This window comes from Xyrauchen texanus, chromosome 17, assembly GCF_025860055.1.
Source record: "Xyrauchen texanus isolate HMW12.3.18 chromosome 17, RBS_HiC_50CHRs, whole genome shotgun sequence".
NCBI lineage: Eukaryota > Metazoa > Chordata > Actinopteri > Cypriniformes > Catostomidae > Xyrauchen > Xyrauchen texanus.
In genome coordinates, this window is record NC_068292.1 from 38,108,630 (window position 1) to 38,134,294 (window position 25,665).

General features: G+C 37.4%; 1 protein-coding gene and 1 long non-coding RNA gene across 3 annotated transcripts in view; one reads left to right on the top strand and one right to left on the bottom strand.

Moving 5' to 3' along the window:
* LOC127657941 (uncharacterized) overlaps positions 1–2,704 on the top strand; it is a 2,834-nt gene extending 130 nt beyond the window's left edge. Inside the window, exons 1-3 of the long non-coding RNA XR_007972339.1 lie at position 1; positions 189–243; positions 2,571–2,704. The exon at position 1 is cut by the window's left edge and continues 130 nt beyond it. This is a non-coding gene — a long non-coding RNA (uncharacterized LOC127657941). The remainder of the gene's footprint in view (positions 2–188; positions 244–2,570) is intronic.
* Positions 2,374–25,392, bottom strand: LOC127657930 (thrombospondin-3a-like). 2 transcript variants are annotated; one of them, XM_052146931.1, is made up of 23 exons: positions 25,213–25,392; positions 23,872–24,078; positions 23,533–23,786; positions 22,642–22,744; positions 22,490–22,516; positions 22,293–22,375; positions 22,150–22,201; positions 21,595–21,743; positions 18,515–18,655; positions 18,169–18,243; positions 17,924–18,076; positions 16,053–16,163; positions 14,269–14,376; positions 13,994–14,153; positions 13,786–13,904; positions 12,167–12,219; positions 10,603–10,805; positions 8,056–8,234; positions 7,457–7,505; positions 7,172–7,368; positions 5,310–5,482; positions 2,979–3,118; positions 2,374–2,771 (listed from the first exon to the last, which is right to left on the bottom strand). In XM_052146931.1, the coding sequence occupies exons 1-23, from the start codon at positions 25,286–25,288 to the stop codon at positions 2,710–2,712; spliced, it is 2,874 nt and encodes a 957-aa protein (XP_052002891.1). In that variant the 5' UTR covers positions 25,289–25,392; the 3' UTR covers positions 2,374–2,709. The 2 variants fall into 2 exon arrangements, with proteins under 2 accessions (XP_052002891.1, XP_052002892.1); XM_052146932.1 differs by lacking the exons at positions 2,374–2,771; positions 2,979–3,118; positions 5,310–5,482 and adding an exon at positions 5,513–6,140.
* Between the last annotated feature and the right edge of the window lie 273 nt (positions 25,393–25,665).

Consider the following 25,665-nt stretch of genomic DNA (forward strand, 5'->3'; position numbering starts at 1 on the left):
GGTGAGTAAATACACTCTTCATTAGGTCAGGGGAAAAGTTAAGGGTTCACGAATATTTAATGGTTATTTCTTGTTTGGGATCTTTAGTCATGCACGTTATTATGCAATTTAGTTCCCTTTACAGACAAATATTAACTTAAAAATTTTATTTTTTATTTTTGTCTAATGCACTACTCTTTGGTCAACAGATTACCATAGGCTACTAAGCAACCAGTGGTCCAGGACAGTGATTCGCAAACAGTGGTACGCGTTAAATTGTCCTGGTTAAATCTTAAACATTGAAATAATAATTAAAAACACATTTTTTTTTTTTTTGTAACAATAGGCTATAATATTGTAATAATAGGATATAGGCTAATGTAAATAGTAAGGTGAGAAAAAAAAAATAGGCTAAGTGATCGCAATAAATGACATTTATTTTGTGGCTTTAAAAATACCTTTTAACAAAATAAATCTGCTGTTAACGGTTTATACATTTGCGTGGTTGACACTTTGCAGAACAGAGGTCGATTTATGCAGCATGGCACTTTCTCTTATTCTCTAACGCTCTGTTGGCTACTCTCCTTTCGTAGCTATAATGTCTCAAAGCACAGAAAAAAAAATATTGATTAAATGCAGTTATAAAATAGCATGCACAATCCAAAAATCTCCAGTTGTATCAAATTTCGTGTAAACATTGAACTTGATGCAAATCCGCAATTAATTCTCCACAATGTAAACAGAATGCCTGCATGCCAGGCAAAGTCCCCTGACAGTCTTCTCATTCATTGAAATTACGGGTTTCATTATAGATTTATACTTGTTGATAAAAACGAATTTTTGTTTGGTGTCATTGGCATCAAGAAGTTTGTAAAATTTGGTTTTAGGGCCCTCGGGGGGCATTTGCCATGCATCCTTCAGAAAAGTAGAATTACCGTGAATAACTAAATGACAAATGTATTCCTTTTTTTCATATTATTGTTTTTAATTTATATATATATATATATATATATTTTTTTAAATCTAATAAATAATAAAAAAAATAATTTAACCAAGCACTTTATATGGATGTGTATCTATGTTAGTTCTTTAGTTTTACAGAGCTGTCTTAATCTTTGGAGTGTGTGTTTGTCGTCCTGAGGTCTGGCAGGTGTGGGATGTTGTGCACTGTTGTTCAATCTCCCGCCAATATTGCACTCGTCCCGGCCTCCCTGACCACGAGGAACACGCGACTCCCCGCTGGAATCTCCCGCCACTGCAACGGCACATGACCATCTCGACCGCTGGGGCGGCGCCAAACTGCAGGTGTATGTTCAGGTGTATGAACAGTGTTAAGTGTTAAACTGAGAGTGGGTGAATTTGGATTTCTTAAAGTTTTACTCTTAAAACCAATTGTGTTACTAAATATTTTGAGGATTCATTAAGTTTTAGGGAAGAATTGCTCATAGGTGTAGTATGAAAAGTGCTCCCACAGTGGCCGAGATGCTTGGTTTTATTTGTCTTAATTATTTTTAACAATATAAAAGTGAAATTATTATCTATGTCCATCTTTGTGCGTGAATTCCTGAGTAGAAAAACAGTTTATCTTTAATTCGTCATTAATTTTGTGTATTTTTAAAACTGATCTTTGCATTTGTTATGTATTATTAAAGATTATGGGACAAAGTAGGCCTATTGTAGGGTGTTCATTTTGTTCTAGAAAATACATAATTCCTTTATTTCAATTCATATTATTAATGCATACACATTAAACTGCCCTTTCGCACTTATACGCTCATATTCACTCACTCAACACACAAAAACATTAAAGGAATAGTTCAACCAAAAATTATATTTCTATCATTATTTACTCACCCTCATGTTGTCTTAAAATCGTATGACTTTCTGTCTTTTGCGGAAACACAAATTAAGATATATTAATGAGATGCGATGTCTGTTTGTCCAATGCAAGTAAATGGTGACCAAATTTTCAAGCTCCAAAAAGCACATAAAAGCAGCATAAAGGTAATCCATAAGACTAGTGGTTTAGTCTATATTTTTGGAAGCGAATCCAATCTGTTTTGGGTGAGAACAGACCAAAATGTAACTCCTTTTTCACTGTACATCTTGCCATTGCAGCCTCTAGGCATGATCATGACTTCAAGCTTGATTACACTTTCTAACACTTGACACATGCGCAGAGCGCTAAATTGCACTAGGAAGTGTAATTGAGCTTGAAATCATGATCACCAAGGAGACTGCTAATATCTAGATTTATAGTGAAAAAGAAGTTATATTGTGGTCTATTCTCACCCAAAATGGATTTGATCACTTCAGAAGACATGGATTAAACCACTGGAGTCTAATGGATTAACTTTATGCTGCCTAAATGTGCTTTTTGGAGCTTGAAAATTTAATCACCATTCACTTGCATTGTATGGACAAACAGACATCATATGTCCATTAAAATATATTTGTTTGTGTTCTGTGGAAGAAAGTAAGTCTTACGAGTTTGAGATGACATAAGGATGAGTAAATAATGAGAGAATTCTCATTTTTGGGTGAAATATTCCTTTAAAAGTAAAATTTGTCTTTTATCTCCTTTCACTCAGTCTCTTCAATCCAAAGTGACACAGATGCAGGGTAAATCTCTCTTCTGTCGTGATTGTTTGGTCCATCAAACACAGGAGTTCAGTGGCCCCACACTGGATTTCAGGAGGTCTTGAGAGAGATGGAGGCGTCTCAATCCCCTCACACCTTTATGTGCATTAGAACCTGTTTACGCTGCAGATTAAAGTCATCTGGAACAGTATCTGGGGGGAAAATGTAAATAAATGTTTTATTTACTTTGTGAGTATATCATATTGTTTGTGTTTTGCTGTTTTATAAAAATGTTATTGTAACAATTTTGTCAATAAAGAACTCTTATTCAGAATTTCTAGATTTTAGATTTCTTGAAAATGTATTCTGGGTTTTGAGGAGATCATGATTTAAATATCAAAGAGTGAATTCATATTTACCGTTACAGCGGTAGCGCAGATTGGACCAAATAATGCTCTCTTGAGAAAAGCAGAACACGCCCAAGCGCCCTCCTCTCATGTTGGTGTCAATCACAACGTCTGAGTCAGCCACCATTTCAGTGCCTTCATAGAGCTTCACCCTACAACAGGAACACACACACACACACACACACACACACACACACACACACACACACACACACACACACACACACACACACAAAAGTCCTTTTAGATGTACTGTACTGCTTGATTCTAGAATGTATATTCCAAATGAGGCAGAGAGCTGCTCATGCTACAGGCTGCAGCTACCCTCCACCTGCTGACCATTTAATCACCTGATAATAAATTAGATCTGATTTGATTTAGCAGTGTGCTGGATCTAAATTGCATTATGTATGAGCGGAGCATGTCTGCAGCACAGTCCTGCCTGAGTGTGTGTGTACTGAAGTCCAGTTCTCTATTCACTCTAACTGAATACAAAGCAGGTGTGTGTGTGTTTGAAAGGGGTCTTACAAAGCCCTGGCTACACATTGTCTCTCAAACTAGCATATACGTGAACACACACACACACACACTCTGAGCTCAAGACAGGCTCTCTCCCTGCTGTAGGCATTTATGCATGGAGATTTTATAAACTTCAGAGATATACAGCTTGGTAATTCTGATACTTATGGTTTAAAAGTGGGTAACATTTTCAGAACTATTTAACCATCAAATGAGCATTTATATTAGTCAACTTGTTATGTTTTATTTTTTTTTTCAAAACTAATTTCTGACTCGAATATTTGTAGGAGTTTGTGTATCGTTTTTGGGGAAAGAGTATCTGTTTTACACCCCACAATGCCAAAAAATTATCCAGTACAGGAAATTATACACAATACATCTTTGACTCCTCTGCAGTCTGTTCTCTCTCCGTCTCTTTTTTCAACACCCGTCCACTACAGTAGTTTCCGTTGGATCTGCATATGAACAGGCACCAAGAAAATTCTTGCCAAGGATTTCATTGGCATGGCAACCACAACAATGGATGGCCAGGGGGCCCATCCACTCAGCATAGTCTCATGGGTGTGAAGGGGCAAAAGGAGGGGGCAAGTGGGAAGAAATTTGAAGGATAACCAGTCAGATCATACCCCCATCCACTAGCCCACTTCCTGCCTATCAGCACAAGCTTCCTTCAACTCTAGCTGGTACCAGTGTAGTCCAATCTAGAACAGCACCCTCTTGTGACCACAGAAGATGACAAAGACCATCCACATTGAGATCGGCCCAAAAGTGCCATAAACCAAGATTATTTATTTCAAGTGGTACTAATTAAAAAGACTTAAGAAATATGTATCAGAACCAAAAATGAAAATTATTTTAACATTTACTCACCCTCATGCCATTCCAGATTTGTATAACTTTCTTTATTCTGCTAAACACAAACAAATATATTTAGAAGAATATTTCAACTCTGTAGGTCCTCATAATGCAAGTGAATGGGTACCAACATTTTGAAACTCCAAAAGCACATAAAGGCAATACAAAAGTAATCCATACAACTCCAGTGGTTAAAGCCATGTCTTCAGAAGTGATATGATTGGTGTGGGTGAGAAAGAGATCAATATTTTAGTCCTTTTTTTACAGTCAGTCTGCACTTTTACTTTTAGTTTCACAAAATCCTTCTTTTGTTTTTGGCAATTTGCATTCTTTTGCATATCGCCACCTACTGGGCTGGGAGGAGAATATATATAGTAAAAAAAAAAAGGACTTAAATATTGATCTGTTTCTCTCCCACCCTTATCATATCATTTCAGATGAAATTGATTTAACCACTAGAGTATTATGGATTACTTTTATGCTGCCTTAATGTGCATTTTGTAGCTTCAGAATGTTGGTACCCACTGAGATATTCTAAAAATCTTTGTTTTTGTGTTCAGCAGAATAAAGAAAGTCAAACACATTTGGAATGGCATGAAAGTGAGTAAATGAGAGAATTTTAAGTTGTTGGGGTAAATTATACTACTTTAAGGTTATTCAGAAAGATAAGAAGTTTCTGCAGTTTCAGGACTCCTTATTTTCTTACTGCTGCATTTATTAAAATAATACTCTGGGATAAAGCCTACTAACGTTTTATCAACAGCATCTGCTGCATGCTGATAACTACACAGAAAGTAATTTTGACTCATCCTCTAATTTGTAAACAAGATTGTAAAAAGTGTAATAATTTGGTGGGGATGTAACTATCTGATAGAGCTTGCATTGCAATTAACCCAGAATATTTCTTTAACATTCATAGAACTAAATTATAGTGCGTGGAACTGATTCTAGGTCATTTGTGGGTCTAACCTGATGTAGCCGACCTGTGGCCGGTGGGTGAGCTGCCAGCGGTACGAAGTTTTGTCTTGCCAGCCGATGTTTCGTGGGTCTTTCCACAGAAGTTTCACCTCTCCATCTGTATTTCCTGTGTGCCACAAAGCATTACGAAGAAACTCCCCAGGGCCTGTACGAGACTTCACCGCCTCCAGTACAAAAACAGAAAACCATATTGCAGGTCACAAAAGAGGCCTCTTGTTATTATTTTCCTATGTAAGATATTAAGTCTTGTTTTTAGAAAAATCTAACAACGTTAGTACTTTATGCTTACAACAACAACAAAAAATTATTTACCAATGGGGCAATTTTGTTTTTATTGTTCTTACTCCATTGGCAAATAGTTTAATTTGGTTTTTGTAACATATATTTTTTTAGTTCTCTGAATACTAGATTTAAAATATCTAGTATCCATTTAAGGGCGACTCCTGGCGCCCCAAGATCCGGGGGTCTGGGGGGGCGGCTTCAAGGCTGGGAATGGATCTGGGGGCCTGGGAGGCGGCCACAGGGCAGGGACAAGCGGGCGGAGCCCCGGAAGACACAGAGGGCGGAGCCGAGGAAGAGTCCGAGGGTGGAGCCGAGGAATAGTCCGACGGCAGAGAAGAGGAGGAGTCCGAGGGCGGAACAGAGGAAGAGTTCGAGGGCAGAGCCGAGGAAGAGTCTGAGGGCGGAGCCAAGGGAGGTGGATCCAAGGGAGGCAGCACCGTGAAAGACTCTGGGGAGGAGTCTGCAGAGGAGTTCTGCACCGCGACTGGACAGAGCACTTATTTGGAGAGCGAGATGCTGGACCTCCATTTTTCCCCACATCTGTTTACAAAGCATCGTCACGGTTACGCCTGCGTCGTTACCAAAGCAACCAATGCAGATAGGTTGGTTATGGCTGAACACGCAAATCTGATTAGATCACTTGGAATTAATAATGCGGACAGTTTGCCTGAAAAGATCTGATTTGTGAAAAAAAACCCAGATTTGCCAGCAGTCTGAACATAGCCTTAGAGCAGGGGTGCCCAATACATCGATCGCGATCTACCAGTCGATCGCAAAGGCAATGCTGGTAGATCGCACAAAATTTTAATGTATTTCCTTAAATTTTATTACAAATAAATATTATATTTTTCCATATTTTAGTTTCTGTCTGACTTGCACTTGACGAGTGCATTTTGTCCAGGCGAGATTTTTGTTTATTCAGTTGCCATGACAACTAGGTTCGCGCCTTCCAAGGGCTTCTGAGAACAGAGCGCGAAATTGCGGAGCTAGCAGTTTTTGAGGCTAGCCATCAGCAGATAATGCCCGGATTATACAAAACTGTCTGATTCAATTCAGTGCAAATCATCAGAATAAGGTAAATGCCCTGGCTATTTTTTATATTGTGCTGTAGGTGTTTTGGGTGTAGTGTTAAAATTGAATGATATCAACATTGAACATTATTATTATATATTTTTTTAATTAATTAGAAGATGAATTCCATGTAGGCATAAATGCAATAGTCCCAACAAGCATTTTTTTTTTTTTTAAAGAAAAACTGTGTTTTTTTTAGTTGGTAGATCATATTGAGTTGGTCATTTAAAAGTAGATCATCACGTAAAAAAAGTGTGGACACCCCTGCCTTAGAGTCTTTTGCCTCCACCTGCTGGCTAAAATATATAATGTCACAATATTAAATGGAAAGAGACAGATGGCTTTCAACTCATCTGCACTGCTTTTACACTTTAGTTTAGAACGGCACGAACACAAGCGGAGTGATACACACAGTAAATAAAATATACAGTATATATATTACATTGTAATATTTTATAATATATGTACTTATTTTTTAAGCAGTCTGTTAAGTAATGTACCTTGAGCTGCAGGCCTGGTTCAGCCATGGCCCTGAAGGGGATAGACTGCCAGTATGTCTGCTCTGTCTGCTTCCACATCACCACATAAAAACTGGATGAATCCTGATAGCCAAAGATGAAGCCGGCATAGTCATCGTCAGTCACTGTGTTAACGTGAAACGTACCCTCAAAGTCCACACCATTAAACGCTGTGTAACCTGTGAAGATAATATGTAGAGTTTAAGTCTGTTCAGCTCTGAAGCGTCTGCTGGGAGTTTAGCTCTTGAAATCTTAAATAAGACTCACCCACTGCCAACCCTGGGTCGCTGTTCATGGTTTGAACAATCTCCTTACCCTGAAATGCAAATTCATCTATCACAACACAATCACCTATTTAATGTATTAATTAAATTAATAGGAAGCACTTCTAAACCAAATGTAAAAAAACACAACAAAACTAAAAACATAAAAAGCTTCTAAACATACATTTTCTGCTTAAAGTTAAAGGTGCAATGTGTGATTTGGTTTGTTTGGTGGTTTGATTTTTGAACCACCAGTGGCACGAAACACAATCTTTTTGTTTGAGCAACCCGACTGGGCCAGACATAACAATGCCTCAAGAAATGGTGTGACTTTGGGGTGGATGACCTGCTTGCCTGAGAAATTGCAGATGAGGGGAGTATTTGAATTTGAAATCTGTTTGGTGCCACTAGTGATGCAGAAATGTCACACTTCAACTTGATATCAATGACATCATGGATACACAAAACATAAATGTAATATTTATTAATAATTCAAACCATATGAATCTCTGGGAAGAAAGCAGTACAGTAACCTTAAGTGCATGATGAACTTGTGTTAGTGAGATCAAGAATCAACAGGATTACCATTATACAGTAGTTTACCTGATTGAGCACCACCCAATTCGGGTCAATCTGAGCATCGCCCTCAGGATCCAGTATCACTGTCTGATAGGCTCTAAAATCTGTGAGTGTAACTTCAGCACTTTCGGGACACACGTCAATGAAATCCAGTACAGCATCATTGTCAAAGTCATTTTCACATACATCACCGACCCCATTACCTGAAATATGAAAAAGAAAGCATCAGCAAAAGAATTACATTGGCAGCCAAAAATTTGGAATAATGTATAGAAATTGGTACTTATATTCACCAAAGTGGCATTCAGCTGATCACAATGTATAGTCAGGACATAAATAACATGATAAATTACTATTACAATTTACAATTAAACTATTTCAAAGAGTTCTCATTAAAAATCCTCCATGTGCATCAATGACAGCTTTGCGGATATTTGGCATTCTAGCTGTCAGTTTGTACAGAAACTCCTCTAGCACTTGCCATAGATGTGGCTGTCTTGTCGGGCACTTCTCACTTCCAGTCTAGCTGATCCCAAAAAAGCTCAATGAGGTTAAGATCCATAACACTCTTTTCCAATTATCTGTTGTCCAATGTCTGTGCTTCATTGCCCACTCTAACCATTTCTTTTTGATTTTCTGTTTCAAAAGTGGCTATTTCTTTGCAATTCTTCCCATAAGGCCTGCACCCATGAGTCTTCTCTTTACTGTTGTAAATGAAACTGGTGTTGAGCGGGTAGAATTCAATGAAGCTGTCAGCTGAGGACATGTGAGGCGTCTATTTCTCAAACTAGAGACTCTGATGTACTTATCCTCTTGTTTAGTTGTACATCTGGCCTTCCACATCTCTTTCTGTCCTTGTTAGAGCCCGTTATCCTTTGTCTTTGGAGACTGTAGTGTACACCTTTGTATGAAATCTTCAGTTTTTTGGCAATTTCAAGCATTGTATAGCCTTCATTCCTCAAAACAATTACTGACTGACAAGTTTCTAGAGAAAGCTGTTTCTTTTTTCCCATTTCTGAACTAATATTGACATTAAGACATGCCAGTCTATTGCATACTGTGACAACTAAAAATAAACACAAAAGACAATATTAAGCTACATTAAATGAACTAAACAGCTTTCAACTGTTTTTGATATAATGGCAAGTGATTTTCTAGAACCAAATTAACAATTTAGCATGATTACTCAAAGATAAGGTGTTGGAGTGATGGCTGCTGGAAATGGGGCCTGTCTAGATTTGATTTTAGATAGATAGAATGTCTAGATAGACTTTTTTTCAAATAGTGATGGTGCTGTTTTTTACATCAGTAATGTCCTGACTAGGGATGCAACGATACCCCTTTTTCCCTTCCAATCCAATTCCAGAAATCTCTGTATCGGCTGATACCGATCTGATAAGTGTTGTTTTTTTGCATAATCAGTTTAGAATATCTTTACATTATTGTGTGGAACTAATTGTGAGTACTCTTTAATATGTAAAGAAACACAAACCTCTAACTACACATTTCAATATAAATATATAGTTTATTAAGAAACACTTTATTATTAACTAGTATACTGAATAATGTAGCAGCAAAATTAACAGTAATGCAAGTATAAGTCATCAGTAGAAAAGAAGCCATTTATTTTTGCAAAATGTTTTCAACTTGCATCTGGACATTAAAGGATTCAGATCTCTTTTATTGTTCAATTTAGGTGTAAGATATCAGCTCACTTTTCATTCACACAGTTATTTCTTTCGACTTAAATATTATTTAAATATTATTGTCATTTGTAAACAAATGATAATAATAATAATATATTATAATAGTAATATATCTCAATCATGCACCTTTAACTTTTAAACCCTCACACTTTCATTCTGACATTCTGAACTCTCCAGGAAGTCCTGGATGTGTCTGTTTGTAGGCAAGTTCACAGTAGTTTAATTCGCTTCTTATTCAGATTCTAGTAAAACAAAATTATAAGTGAAGTGACCTTTAGAGCATCTACATCTGAGATGTTGTTTGTGAGTAGCGCTCAACTATTGCGCACCACGTGAAGGCTAAAAATAGCCGCAAGTGTGTGTGTGTGTGTAAACAGAGCAGCATCATTCACCGACGTATTGGAGCTGCGCGTGCATTTTATATTTTTACTTATAAAACAGCCTTGTGTCTTCAAGTGGCTTTGAATAAAATGCACGAGTCATATGAACTACTTTAATGATGTTTTATTTTAGATACATTACTTTAATAAAAGTTTCATTTTTGGGGCTTGACAGTAACAAACATGACTAACACATAGTGTTGGATTTGGATCAGGCTCATCAGACCGATACCGATCAGTCAAAAAACGTCAGTATCGGAGCCGATACCAATCCAGGTATCGGATCGGTGCATCCCTAGACCTGACTACACTTTGTGATCAGTTGAATGCTACTTTAGTGAATTAAAGTACCAATTTCCTTCCGAAACATCAAAATGTCAACATTATTCCAAACTTTTGGCGCCAGTGTATGTGACATTGAGTTATCAATTAGCAAGATTATTCACTGTCAGTTCAGAAGAGCACTAGAATCTGACAGGTCTTACTGTCCGAGTCTTTTTGGTTGGGGTTGGAAATAAGTCTGCAGTTATCGGGTCCAATGCCATTGATGGTCAGATTATCTGGGATCCCATCGTTATCGTCATCATCATCACAGTCATCTCCAATGCCGTCATTATCTGAGTCCAGCTGAGAGCTGTTTGGAATGTTGGGGCAGTTATCTCGAGTGTCCTGAAGTCCATCTCCATCACTAAAATCACACACACACACACACACACGCACACACACGCACACACACGCACACACACGCACACACACGCACACACATGTAGTGTTTCCATGTTTTATGGGGACTTTCCATAGACATAATGGTTTTGTACCAGTACTGTACAAACTTTATATTCTATCCCCTAAACCTTACCCTACCCCTAAACCTAACCCTCACAGAAAACATTCTGCATTTTTACATTTTCAAAAAACATAATTTAGTATGATTTATAAGCTGTTTTCCTCATGGGGACCGACAAAATGTCCCCACAAGGTCAAAGATTTCGGGTTTTACTATCCTTATGGGGACATTTGGTCCCCACAAAGTCAATAAATTTTACTATCCTTACGGGGACACTTGATCCCACACACACACACACACACACACACACACACACACACACACACACACACACACACACACACACAATGAGCAGATCTGTGTCAATTAACTGATAATATAAACTACTGTAACTATCAGTCATTAGATGGCTGCAAAGCAATATTTCCACATATGGATAAATAAGCAAGTGGACACTGCCAGTGTTAATTTCATTAAAGGTGCACTCATGAAAAAAAAAATCCAGATTAAAAGGCTTTTCTCCTAAATAAATGAATAGTCATTTTGAAAAATATGTATACTACTCTTCTAATCTCATTAACTGCCCTGTTATTGAAAACTTTCACTCATGAATTCAATTATTCATGGCTGACTGTGATTAGTGAATTTCTACAATTGCAAGGGCATCTGAAACTATTGTGTATGAATGATGCCTCATCCACACCACTAGGTGTCAATAGCTGGCTGTTCAACCATGTATTTTTATATGTATTTTTATGTTTTATGATGAAAACAACAATAAAATCTCCAAAATGTGCATAAAGAATGCTCGCTTGAGGTGAATATTTTTTTTTAATTTAATAAGAAGAAATGTATATAAACTATGATGAAAACACATTTACTGAATAAACTTCAATTGAATTAATTCGGGGTACAAATGCACATCAAAAAATGTCATTTGACTGAATAATTGGTTCATAACTGGACTAACCAGCATACCAGTCATTGCATCTGAAACGTTCCTCCTTCCTGAAATAACGGTGCCCAGAAATCCCAAAGCCTGCAAAGAGTTTGTAGAACAAATAAGTCCAATAAAAACTAGAACTGTGCCCTAGAGCAGGTTTACTGACACTTTTAAAAAATATCTTCTGCATAAACTTCTGCATAACCTAAATTTGCAACTTGGATGGAGTTCAAAACAAAATAAACATAAAAATGACTGAGTGCACCTTTAAGTTGTGTGATGAGTATTTGGTGTATGAGTTTTGTGTGTGCGTACTCACGTGTCTTGGTTGGTGTCACAAACATCCCCCACTAAGTCATTGTCTATGTCTGTCTGCAAGAGCATTAATTCACTTAATTATACATACTATTAATATGAAGCTTATTATCATGAAAGAAATGTTTGTAAAAAGACCATTCGCTGCAAAAGTTACAGAGATAAGAACTGAAAAAGAATGAAACTTTTGTCATCATTTAGTCCGCCTCATGTGATTTTAAACCTGAAGCAATGTGTCTAAAACTGTAATTTGTGATTTCACAGCTGCTGCAAACTTAAATTTCAGTCTGTACCTTACAAAAAGCTATTGTATGGCTTCATAAGACTTCGAATATAGCCCACTGCTCAGTGTTTAGTCAAAGTCAAAATTTATTTATATAGCACAGTTTATACAACAGCTATTGACCAATGGGCTTTTTCGAAATCAGAAAATCTATAAACACACAATTCAGCAATCTAAAAACAAAAGGAGACATAAAAGAATAAAACAAAACACTGATTAGACAACATTAACAGCCAGAGAGAAAAAGTTCATTTTTAGTAGAGATTTAAAAATTGGTAGTGTCGGCGCGGATCTGATGCGAAGGGGCCAAAGTATGGGACCAGCGTTAGCAAATGCCCGTTCACCCCTTTGCTTTAATCTAGGCCTAGGTTGATTAAGAAGTCTTTGTGTCCCTGATCTAAGATTTCTAGAGGGGTTATAGTAACACGGTAGATCAGAGAGATAATTTTTTTTAAATCAACTCTGAAATGAACGGTAACCAGTAAAGCGAGGCTAAAATGGTCATATGTTCACGTTTTTGAAGACCCATCAGGAGTCTAGCCGCTGCATTCTGGACCATTTGGAGATGGTCCAGAGTCGTGGAGTTAATTCAATAGTATAGAGAACTACAGTAATCTAAGTAAGATGACCTAAACACATCGATCACTCTGTCGAAATCACGCAATGAGAGAAAGTGCTTGACTTTGATGAAAGAAACTAGCTTTAACAACTGAATTTACTTGTTTATCAAGTTTGAGATCACTGTCTATTAGGACACCTATGTACTTTACACATGTTTTAATTTGAAAAGCAAGGTGATCTAGATTAAGATTACTAGAAAGAGAACCATCTGAAGGACGAACAAGACAGACCGATCTCTGTTTTATTTTTTTATTTAGGTTTAGAAAGTTCAGGGACACCCAAAGTTTTATAGCATTTAAGCAAGACATAAGAGGATCAAAAAATATTGTTTCCTGTACGTTTGAGGGGCAAATAGATCTGTGTGTCATCAGCATAACAGTGAAAGGACATACTGTGTTTTCTAAAAATAGATCCTATTGGGAGCATGTATAAAGAAAAGAGAGCAGGGACCAGTATGACCAGTGTTTATATGGTGCTTTCTTGTCAATTTGGAGCTTTCCAGCAACTGCAAAATTATGACAGATTTTTCATTTTTGGGTAAACTCTTTTTTTTTTAACTGATTAAACTGACAAAAACATTTCATTTTGACATTGTAATTGTTTAAGTTTCAAAACTTATAATCATTTAAAGCTTAAAAAAAAAAAAAAAAAAAATCCATGCATTAAAATCTTTTCATTCAAAGTTTGATATAAGGTGGATGGATGTGTGATATCAGTACCTGCATGGGATTGCTAATCTCAGGACAGCTGTCACATGCATCACCCACTCCGTCTCCATCCCGGTCCGTCTGCATCGTGTTTGGCACTTTGGGACAGTTATCCAGCACGTTTTGGATTCCTGCAATACATGCACAATCATCACACATACTGTATAAGATACAGGATGGAAGGACGCAGACCAAATGTTTCATGAAGCTTATTTTTTACCATCTCCATCGATGTCATCATCACAGGAGTCTCCCTCTCCATTGTTGTCTGTGTCTTTCTGATCGATGTTGGGGACGGTAGGGCAGTTATCGCATGCATCACCAAACGAATCAGTGTCCGAGTTCTGCTGATCTTTATTGGACACCAGTCGACAGTTATCCTGAAATAAAGCACACCAATAGAGTCCGGATCACTCTACACACCGACAGACAAAAGTTTGGCTACAGCTCATGTGGGATTTTTTTGCCACAGGATGCAGTGGGCCACAAACACACCTCTACATTCTTTATTCCATCTCCGTCTGCATCCTCATCACACTGGTCTCCAATCCCATCATTGTCTGCATCGTCCTGGCCAGAGTTGGGCGTGAAGACACAGTTATCCTGGAAAGCACAGAGGGGCGAAATCATTTAAATTTTCATGGTATTTTAACATAAAAAATCGTATTTACCAACCACCCACAATCCAGTTCAACAAGCCACCATTTGCCAGGTATAGCGCTGGTTGTTTAATATAAGTCACAAGACCCTAATTTTAAGTGTAAAAATGCCTCTTTTCTGTGTAAATTAGGCTTACTATAAATATTCACAAAAGTCAGCACTATTTGCTTTGTGCAATTAAAGGAATAGTTCAAATTATAATGATTTCATAATTTTCTCAACCCTATGTCATCTCAAACTCGTATGACTTTCTTTCATCCATGGAACATAAGCAGGTATGTCCTTACAATGCCAAAGAATGGGGACCACATTTCTAAAAAGTTCAAAAAAGCACATAAAGGCAGCATAAAAGAAATCCATACAACTCCTGTGGTTTAATCCATGTCTTCTGAAGCAGTCCAATCGATTTTAGGTGAGATCAGTCAAAAATATAACACATTTTGCACTATAAATTTTGACATCAGCAATCATCTTGTCGACGACTGATTTCAAGCTTGATTGGAATTCCAAGGACCATCTAGCTCTCTGCGTATGTGTCAAGAGACAGAAAGTGCAACTGAGCTTCAAATCATAATCGTGCCTAGATTAAACTACTGGAGTCTAATTGTGGTGGTGGGGGTGTGGTTTAACACCGGTTTGTAAATGGAGAGCGAGATCGGGAGATGAAAATGGTAAGGACCATCACCAGCCAATGATTGCATCTAACAGCTGGTTGTCATTGCAGTGAGAGTGGAGAAGGGATTTTAAGGCCTAGCCAGACCCCAATGAGGGGGAGAGAGCTGCACGGAGCAGAGTGTTCCAGAGTGCGATATTTGTGTTGTGCTGTAAAGCCTTTTTTGGGTGTGTCCACTGAAAAGTGTAATTTATAAACTGTGAAAAGTGTGGGAAATAAAGTCCCCTTTGAGTTGGTTTTCGCCGTCTCCCGCTTCCTCCTTGCCACGAAAACTAAGAACTTTGTTACACTAATGGATTACCTTTGTGCTGCCTTGAAGTCCATTTGGAGCTTGGAAATTTGGTCACCATTCACATGCATTGTATGGACAAACAGACATCATATCTCCATTCAAATATCTTTGTTTGTCTTCCACTGAAGAAAGAAAGTTATATGAGTTCGAGACAATATAATGGTGAGTAAATGATGAGAGAATTATTATTTCTAGAACTATTCTTTTAATGTTGCACAGCACCTGCAAATGAACATTAACAGCAGGCGCAATTAATTCTTAGCGAATTCTCCCCTAAATATATAAATAATACACTTCAAGCAAAGACAAATCTAAAGAGCTGGATAAAATCCTGTGCTCAGACCATAATGAATCTATGAGCATTCATGAGAAATAGTTCTGTTACATCAGCTATGGTGAATCTATGAAATAAAACAGTCCAAACAAATACAAAAACAAACTTTGTTTATGTGAATGGATTACCTCATCTAGGATGATTAGCTTAATTTACTTGATAGATTTACAAATATTTTAGCTTTATTTATATAAACAATCTGAATAAGTAGAACAACATGGTTCTCCAGCACATAAAAATCTGATCAATTTAGCAAGTGTTTATACAGCGTCAGCGTGAGCAGGGAGGATGATTTTGGGTAAAAACATTGAGTTTCTGACCTGTTTGCAGTGCTTGTTGTTGTCCATGCAGGGCAAAGAGCGATCTGGATAACCGTCAATATCTGTGTCCTTTCCACAGGTGTGACCGTTACCTGCCCATCCAACATTACACTAAGAGAGAAAGAATGCTTATCAAATAAATGACAATCTGCAATCTTAAAGCAGACTTACAGAGATTTAAATGGTTAGTTCACCCAAAAATTAAAACTCTCTCATCATTTACTCACTCTCCTGCCATCCCAGAGGCATATGACTTTCTTTCATCTGCTGAACTGAAATGAAGAATTTTGGAAGAATTTCTCAGTTCTGTTGGTCCACACAATGCAAGTGAATGGGTACAAAAATATTAAAGCTCCAAAATCCACATAAGGGCAACATAAAAGTATCCAGACAATGGTTAAATCCATATCTTCTAAAGCGATATGACAGGTGTGGGTGAGAAACAGATCAATATTTAAGTCCTTTTTCCTTCACATTCAACTTCTTCTGTTTTTGGTGATTCGCATTCTTTGTGCATATCGCCCCCTACTGGGCAGGGAGGAGAATTTGTTTTTCTCACTCACATCTATCATATCGTGATAAAACACATTGTTTTAACCACTTGAGTCATTACTTTTAAGCACCTTTTATTTTGAAGCTTAAAAAATGTCTTAATTTGTGTTCTGCAGAAGAAAGAAAGTCATTCACATCTGGGATGCCAGTAGAGTGAGTAAATCACAATATAATTTTCATTTTTGGTTGAACTATCCCTTTAAGACTGTGGTGTCTCAACTAGTGGGTTGCAACCCAAAATGGGTCTGTTCAGGCAGGGTCACGAACCACAGGGGAAAATGATGCTGAATGTAAATAATTAAATGCAACTAACCATATAATCTTGCATAGTTAGGATAGTAAAATAAACTTTGAAAAGGGAGGAGTAAATGCTGCCAATATCTGCTTTTTTTTTCTTTGACAGCAAAGGTTTTGTGTCCAGTCAAACTTTATGGTATTTTGACAAATTCATCTGTCACTTGGTAATTTGGCTAAAACTAATACAATATTTGGCCCAGTGTTTGTGTCATGTGTTAGGCTGGTAAATCACACGCTGTTGTTTAGGCATTTGAAAAATTGTCAGTTTTCCTTTTCAGCCTATGTTATGTTAAAGGGGATTTAGTCTATTATCATTTACTCATCCTTGTGTTGTTCCAAACCTGTATCATTTTCTATCTTCCGTGGAACACAAAAGGAGACAGAATGACAGCTTTAGTTAAAGGGATAGTTCACCCAAAAGTGAAAATCTCACTCCAAACCTGTATGGCTTTCTTTCTTCTGTGGAATACAAAAGTAGCAATTCTGACGAATGTTTTTGTCCATACAATGAAAATCAATGGGATCCAAAACAATGGCTCCCCCATTGACTTTCATTGTATAGAGAAAAAATCTATATACATTCCTTTGTGTTCCACAGAAGAAAGAAATGCATACAGGTTTGGAGCGACATAAGGATGAGTAAATGATGACAGAATTTTATTTAGAATTTTTGGGGGGGTGAACAATCCCTTTTTCAATCACATTCATTTTCATCTTTGCTTTTTGTTTCACACAGTGAAGGTACATGTTGACTGACATTTTGCCAAACATACATTTTTGAGTTTAGAACAACACGATGATGAGTAAATTATGACCAGATATTCATTTTGGGGTGAACCATCCATTTAAATCCATTTTGGATCCTGTTGGGCCATGGTAGGTCATATTTGAATTTAAGAACATGTTTGTTTTCTTTTGTACGCTAAACAATTATGTTATTGTAATGGGTCAACACTTGATGTCCAATGAAACAAAACCAGTTAAGAACCACTGGTTTAAGTGACTGAGAATTTTAAACGTACAGCGCAGGTCACGTCTCCGTTCCGCTGAATGACGCAATGTGCGTTAACATCACAGGGGTTGAAACTGAGGGAAGAACATGATTTCCGAAGAAAACATCCAGCTGTCTGATTTCCAACATACCCAACCATACACTGCCCACATCTATATGATCCCTGTGAGAGGGAGAGAGAAGTTGAAAAACATTAGCACACTCTGTGTCTGACCTCTGCGAAAAGGCCAGGGATTTTATTTATTTCATACTCACGATGGTGTTGATGCAAACAGAGTTGGGTGTGCAAGCACTGGCCAAACCAACACACTCATCGATATCAGAGCATTCCTGAAACAGTAGAGCTTGATTTAAACCTTCACATTATTCACACTGCTAATGCCCACTCACACATTCAACACTGTTCATTATCCAAAGGGATTTACTGTTTATGCAAAGCAATTTAAAGTGCATTCAAGATATGCATTTTATCAGTATGTGTGTTTCTTGGAATCAAACCCGTGGCCTAGCGTTGCAATCACCATGCATTCACAGTTAAGCTAGAAGAACAACAAGTTTAAGTGTAACTTAAGTGTGCAAATACTTTTGGGGGCCACTGTACCTGTTGGTGCTTCTTAGCAAATTCCAGACCAACTCCAGAGAGAGGAGGGCCCCACAAACCTAATGGGCAGGGATCACAGGTAAAACCTTTTGCTGTGTTAATACAGGCACCTGGCGAATAACATGGCTGAGCCTGTGCACACTGAGGAGACAGAGAGAAACAGGGAGATCTTGAGCATTCAAATGAGTAAATATGAATCAACCTGGATAAATCACTAATAATTCAGGATCACAGGAAATAAAGCAAAGACTTTAAGACATTGTCAGTTGTCCCAAAAATGACAATTCCCTGATGATTTGCTCACCCTCATGCCATCCCACATGTGTATGACTTTCTTCTGCAGAAAAAAAATTAAATATTTCAGCTCTGTAGGGCCATACAAATCAAGTGAATGGTAAAAAAAAACTTTGAAGATCCAAAAAGCACATAAAGGCACAAAAAGTAATCCATACGACTCCAGTGGTTTAATTAATGTCTTCTGAAGGGATCTATTAGATTCTGGGTGAGAACAGACCAAATTGTAACTCCTTTTTCACTGTAAATCTGCCATTGCAATCTATATTGTGATTTCAAGCTTGATTACACTTCCTACTGCTTGGAGCATGCACAGAGAACTAGATGGTGCTAGGTAGTGTAATCGAGCTTGAAATCATGCTCGCCAAGGAGATTGCTGATATCAAGATTCATAGAGAAAAAGGAGTTATATTTTGGTCTGTTTTATTTGTGAAGCAAACAGAAATGCCAAAGAAATCTAAAAAGAATTTTAAGAAATTGACAGGGAAATCTAATACCATAAATAAAACAATAGAATTCAATATAGAGGGGAACGTGACCCAAAATCCATGTAAGGTGGCAACAGCGTTTAATAATTATTATATTGATTCTACAAAATCTCTGACTTAGAATTTCACTAGATCAAATTATTCAGTCGCTCCCCTAAATACTGATGTTCCCATTCTGACTTTTAGAGAAGTGACCAACTCCAAAGTACATATTGTAATTTTCTCTGTCAACTGTTCAAGGGCAAAGGATGTATATGGATGGCTACAGTATTTATCAAAACCCATAAGGAGGCACTCATTCCTCCTATTTCAAAAATTGTTAATTGGTCCATTAATGGAATGTTTTCAAGTGCTTGGAAAGCTGCAATAATTCAAATCAGGTGAACACATGGTTATTAGTAATTACAGACCCATCAGTATCCTTTGGGCAGTATCAAAAATAGCTCTCTGATCTCTGAACAGAAAATATCACTTTTGAATAGCACTTCATTCTCATTGCATCTGATACAACTTGGGTTTTGAAACATTATTCCACAGAAACTGCTAATTGTTTTCTTCTGGAAAATATTAAAGTTAAATTGTACAAGGGAGGTGTGGTAAGAGCTATCTACCTGGATTTAAAGAAAGCCTTAGATACAGTTAATCATGAGGTTCTATTAACAAGTTATCAAAGTAAAATTAAATTTAATAAAATGGATAACGTCATACCTTACCAATAGAAAACAATATGTTAAGGTAGACCATAAAACTTTCACAAATGGTTGATAATTTCATTGGCGTACCTCAAGGTTCAACATTGGGTTTTTTGTTATTTTGTTTGTATATTATCAGCACCTTAATGTCAGTAAAACTGTATGTATGTTTTCAAAGTCTACAAATAGAGATCCAGACCCAGATGTTATAATAGCAGAAAGAAGACTATAGAGTGGTGGTGGTGTAGTGGTCTAAACCACATAACTGGTAAACTTGTAATCAGAAGGTCGCTGGTTCAATCCCCACAGTCACCACTATTGTGTCCTTGAGCAAGGCACTTAACTCCAGGTTGCTCTGGGGGGATTGTCCCTGTAATAAGTGCACTGTAAGTCGCTTTGGATAAAAGCGTCTGCCAAATGCATAAATGTAAATGTAAGACTATCAGTAGTGCATGAGTATAAATATATTGGCATAATAATAGATTCATAACTCACATTCAAAACACCAGTTAAAAAAAGTTGTGAACAGAATCAAATTCAATTTGGCAAATTTTAGACACATTAGGAACAACTTGACTACTGAGGCCTCATAGTTGTACAACAGTGCCATGATTCTCTCACACATGAACTACTGTCTTACCAGCTGGACACAGACAAGTAGGACCACGTTACAATCAGTAGAAAGACTCCATAAGCAGGCTTTGAAAACATTGCATAAAAAGTCTAATTCATATCATCATTGTAAAATTTTAATTAAATATAATATCTTACACTGGGCTAATATGATCAGATTTGCAGATTTTGTACTTCTGTATAACATTTTCCATGGTCTGGCCCCACCTCACGCTCAATGAGTTAATTAAACAAAATCAAATCTCATTAACTAAAGCTACTACTAGAGTGGATTGTAAAATACCAAATAGAAAAAGTGCTTTTGGGCAGTCAGTCTTTTCTTATAGAGCAGCACATCTGTAGAAAAATATACCCACAGAACTAAGAAACATCACGTCTTTCAACTTCTTCTAAATCTATAAAACAGTGGTTATTAGATAATCAAACATGTTGTAATAACCTGGAGTAATAGCTGGGCTTTTGTTTTAATAATTGTCAGTGTTTATGTGCTTTTGAGTTTGCTTATGTTTTTTTGTTTTGTGCTTATGTGTCTATGTGCGTATGTGTCTTTGTATGTTTCTTTAATGTTTTATATGCCACATGGCTTTTATGTGCTTATGTGCTTTTGTCTATACTTATGAGCTGATGTGCTTATGTGTTTTGTATGTTTTCTATGCCATCAACCTGCCAGGAACTGCAGATGAAAATTAGCCTGTATGGCTAAATCTGGCACATTTACATGGTGGACATAAGTGCTCATGTTAATTATTGTGCATTGTCCCTTTTTTAAAACAAATAAACATAAACATAAAACTCTTCATTTGTGTTCTGCAGAAGAAAGTCATTCACTTCTGGGATGGCATGAGGATGAGTAAATGATGAGAGAACTTTCATTTTTGGGTGAACTATCCCTTTACACAGTCATAGCTGTTACTGGATGAAGACTCATGATAAGAATAGGAAAATAAATGTTGAAACAAATGATCACTCCCACCTCATCTATGTCCTGACAGTGTGTGCCGTTCCCTGTCATGCCCTCTGGACAGGGGCCGCAGCGGTACCCTGGGAAATCGAATGTCTCCATGCAAGGCACGCCATTAAAGCAGGGGTTGGGTTGGCAGCGCAAACGTGGCTCATGAAATCCTTTAAGCAAAGAAATAATATTATTAAGTTGTGTGTGGATGCCATGGAGAATAGCATGAAGCCACCACAAGTGCTATGTCTCTGCGGTAACGTGCTCAACAATCCACATGATAAGATGAGCGATTGATGGTCTCAGACATGGAAGTAAATGAGATTTGTCCACCGCCACCCGGATTGAGGTGAGTCACTACTACGCCACCATGAGGAAAAAAACAAATGAGCTCAGGACATCTCACTTCAAGTGAATTATACGCAAAGCATGAATGAATGTACAGACTCAGCTCAGCAGAGTTGAAATTTAAAGGTCTAAAAAACTATTTTTTCATTATCTTACATAACTGAACTGTATATGAACAACCTTATTTAGCACTCCAAACAGGACTGAAAACCATATTCTTCTACTCACCACACACTTGGCACTCTTGAATAGCATTCCTGATGAGAGACATTTCTTTCACCTAATGAGTACAAAACATTTGAACGTTAATCACACAATCTCAGAACAGATACACTTACATGCTCTACACAAACACGCATGCACTCCCACACCTGCTCTCGGATGTCCTCTCTCAGCTCTCCCAGGATCTGATTAAATATGATGAGTTGTCCAATCAGAGCTTTAGTGTGGTCACCTGTAAATAAACATCCAAAATATCTTCTAGCAAACAAGTATACAAAAAACAACAAATCATGCATAATCCTCACTTCAGTTAAAAACATGCCTTAGGATGCTGTGTAGAACTCACCTAGAATAGAATTCACCTCACCATTCACTGAAAACAGAGTTGAGACAAATGCAAGTTCAGACTTTTAGAATAAGACTTAGCAAGCAATCAAAAAAACATATTCAACTCTCATGTACTCTTTCATGCAGGAAAATGTGTTGGTGCTGTGTAACCTGTATTATATGAAGAGGTGTCTCCATGAAAGGGGCAGTCGGTGAGAGCCCCAGCTTGTGCAATAGTGCCCCCTAGTGCCAGTTTAAGAGACTCCACCGATCCCTGGAAGAGTTACAAGAGTTCAGCTTTCTATTCAGGATCTGATCAAAAAAGTATTTTTTAATATCAGTCATGTTAACTGTATTTCAGCTCTTTATCAGTTTTAGAAGAATAGCTCATCCATAAATGAAATTCCATAATTATTTACCTACCCTAATGTCATTACAAATCTCAGTGAATTTTCGAAGAACCTTCACATGGACAGTTCATAGTGACTACATCTGTTAAGCTAATTAACGACAAACAACACCATTAAAATATAATAAAAGTAGAACACATATATTCTGTCTTCTGATGCCAAACAATAGCTTTGTGTGCGGTTGTTATTTACTGAAAATCTTCCCCATTTATTCTCCAGTCCATATAAAACTGCAATTATTGAATCTGAATGCGAAGAACACTGAGAATTCAGAATTTCGGCAGAGGGGGAGATTATCAGTGAATAACAACTTAAGTTTTTTTGTCAAACACAAATCTTTTGCAAGGCTTCAGAAGACTTAAAATATAGTGTATGTGTCACATTGACTACTTTTATGCTGTCTTTGTTTTTTGTTTGTTTGTTTTTTGGAGCTTCACAGATGTGGTAGTACGACAATTTCTCCTTTTTTCACGCCACACATTTTCTTTGACATATTATAGTATACTGGTTTGGAAAAACATAAGTGTCAGAGATTAGCAACAGCTTTTTATGATTTTTTGTGTGAACGATTCCTTTCAAGTATTAGAGGCACATTCTAGAGACACTGACTGTCTAAAAGAGAAGGCCATATTGAGGTCGAAGCTAGTCTCACATGCATTCGAGCATAAGCCTTGTGGCCATTACGAATCTCCACCAGCTCTGCGTCTTTGGGCAGGGTGACCAATGGGGGCAGCCTCTGGGCAAGGTCAGCCAGACGGCAGTTCACATAAAGCTCAAGACTCAGGTACTCTCTGCGCAGACCACCGATGCGGAGAATAAGAGACTGAGGGCGTCCATCTGCAACATTGGGGCTCTGCAGATTCACTGTGTGCAGTTTTCCATCTTCACGAACGTACCGGACCAGAACTATAGTAGAACAAACCATTCAGAAAGATTTAAGCACCTACATTTGCCTTAAAATTTGTGTCTCAATGGGTCAGAGTAATGTTACCTTTGTTAATCTTGCTCATGATGGCAATCTCCAGGTATTTCTTGTTGTCCTGCTTGTTGTAGAGGCCCAGTAGAACTCCACCCAGTTTAGGAGGCAGACGGAAGGTAGACAACACATACACATCACTGAGTGTCTTCAGAGCAAAAGAGACTTTCTCCACTGTAGCCACGGTTTGCTTCACATCATGCAAACTCAACACATCTATCACTGAGAGACAGAGAATCAGAGAGAGAGTTCATCCAAAAATACAAATTCTGCTATTATCTATTCATACACCCATGTTGTTATTTTTCCTGAGGAACACAAAAGGAAACATTTTTACAAATCTTCAAGGTACTTTTTTCTATACGACAACATTGAGTTCATTGTGACCGCAATTGTCAAGCTATAAAAATGACTTTAACAAGTGAAAACCAATAACATTTTTACCTGAAACCTTTAACTTTTTTTTATTTAAACTCAAACAAATGAGATTTCAGAATTGTGTTGTTGGAGGAGAAAGAAAGATGATCAGTGAATAACTCACATTTTGTTCTGTTTCTCACACAAAACCATTGCATGGCTTATACTATATACTGTAGAATATAGACAAGATGCATGGACTACTTTTATGGTGCTTTTATGGAGGGTTGTATTGTCCTTTTGGGGAGCTTGACAGCTATGGTCAATATGAACTATCCTTGTCTGGATGCCTTGAAGCTGAGTGAAGATGTCTCCTTTTGTGTTTCACGGAAAAAATACAATTTAAGGGTTTGCAGGGCTTCCTGTTCTTCTATTCTAATCTTTTCTATTTGCAAAAGTAATGTTTGGGAGTCTAACATTTATATTTCCTTTTGACACACTAAAGCTGAAGATGTAAATAACCATCTTAAGACAAATGCTTTTGTGAAAAGTCTTAAGTGCCTAAGACTTTTGCAATATATGATTGCAATATATGAGCCAATATATGACAGATATGCTGGATTCCACAGTTCTACAGTCTGTGAGTCAATAAAACTTAAATACTGCAGTGATAAATGTAGTCTCACTCTCTCTCTCTCTCTCTCTCTTTCTCTCTCCTAAAAGTGCCTGGAAAAATCATAAATTTTCTAATAACTTGTCTTCTTCCATTTCATTCTCCTCATTTCCATTCACTCTTTTTCTATTGGTGTTTATATTAAACTTAAAATTTAAAAGCAGAAAAAAGGAGTGAATGAGTGAATTTTTAAAATGAGGAGAAGAGAAAAAGGAGAGCGAGGTTCTGAAATTGAAGTCCATATAAAGAGAACGAATCTAAAGGTTGTGACTATAGTGATTTTTAAAAGTATAAACACATGGAGAAAAAAAAATAAGAATAATTACCTGGCACATCTTGTTTCTGTGCGCTCTCTGCTGACCAGGCGAACATCAACACGAACAGACTGACCCAAACTGTCATATTTAAAAAATAAAAAAAAATACTCGAAGATGTGAAGCAGGAAACAAAGGAGAAGAGATACGTTAGTTATGCATACAAAAGCAAAATATGTCCACTGGAACGCAGGTTTGTGCAGGAGAGAGAGAGAGAGAGAGAGAGAGAGAGAGAGAGAGAGAGAGAGAGAGAGAGAGAGAGAGAGAGAGAGAGAGAGAGAGCTAGAGAGAGAGAGACGAGCTGATCTGAGAACTGGGGGGAGAGCGACTCTGCCCTCTTCAACATCACACACACATCATATTAAACGCGTGTAAAACACAGACGATTGATCGCTGGAATGTTTACAGACTCGGGGGCCGTTCACACAGGGCATGTTCTTGCGTTCCAAAACAGAATGCAGGGGT

Excerpts from the sequence above, each read along its gene's own strand:
- LOC127657930 (XM_052146931.1), bottom strand. The coding sequence starts at position 25,288 with ATGACAGTTTGGGTCAGTCTGTTCGTGTTGATGTTCGCCTGGTCAGCA. Across the intron at positions 22,376-22,489 it reads TGAGGTGAATTCTATTCTAG|GTGACCACACTAAAGCTCTG; the intron begins GTGAGTTCTACA and ends GTTTATTTACAG. Across the intron at positions 2,772-2,978 it reads TCTGCGCTACCGCTGTAACG|ATACTGTTCCAGATGACTTT; the intron begins GTAAATATGAAT and ends TTTTCCCCCCAG.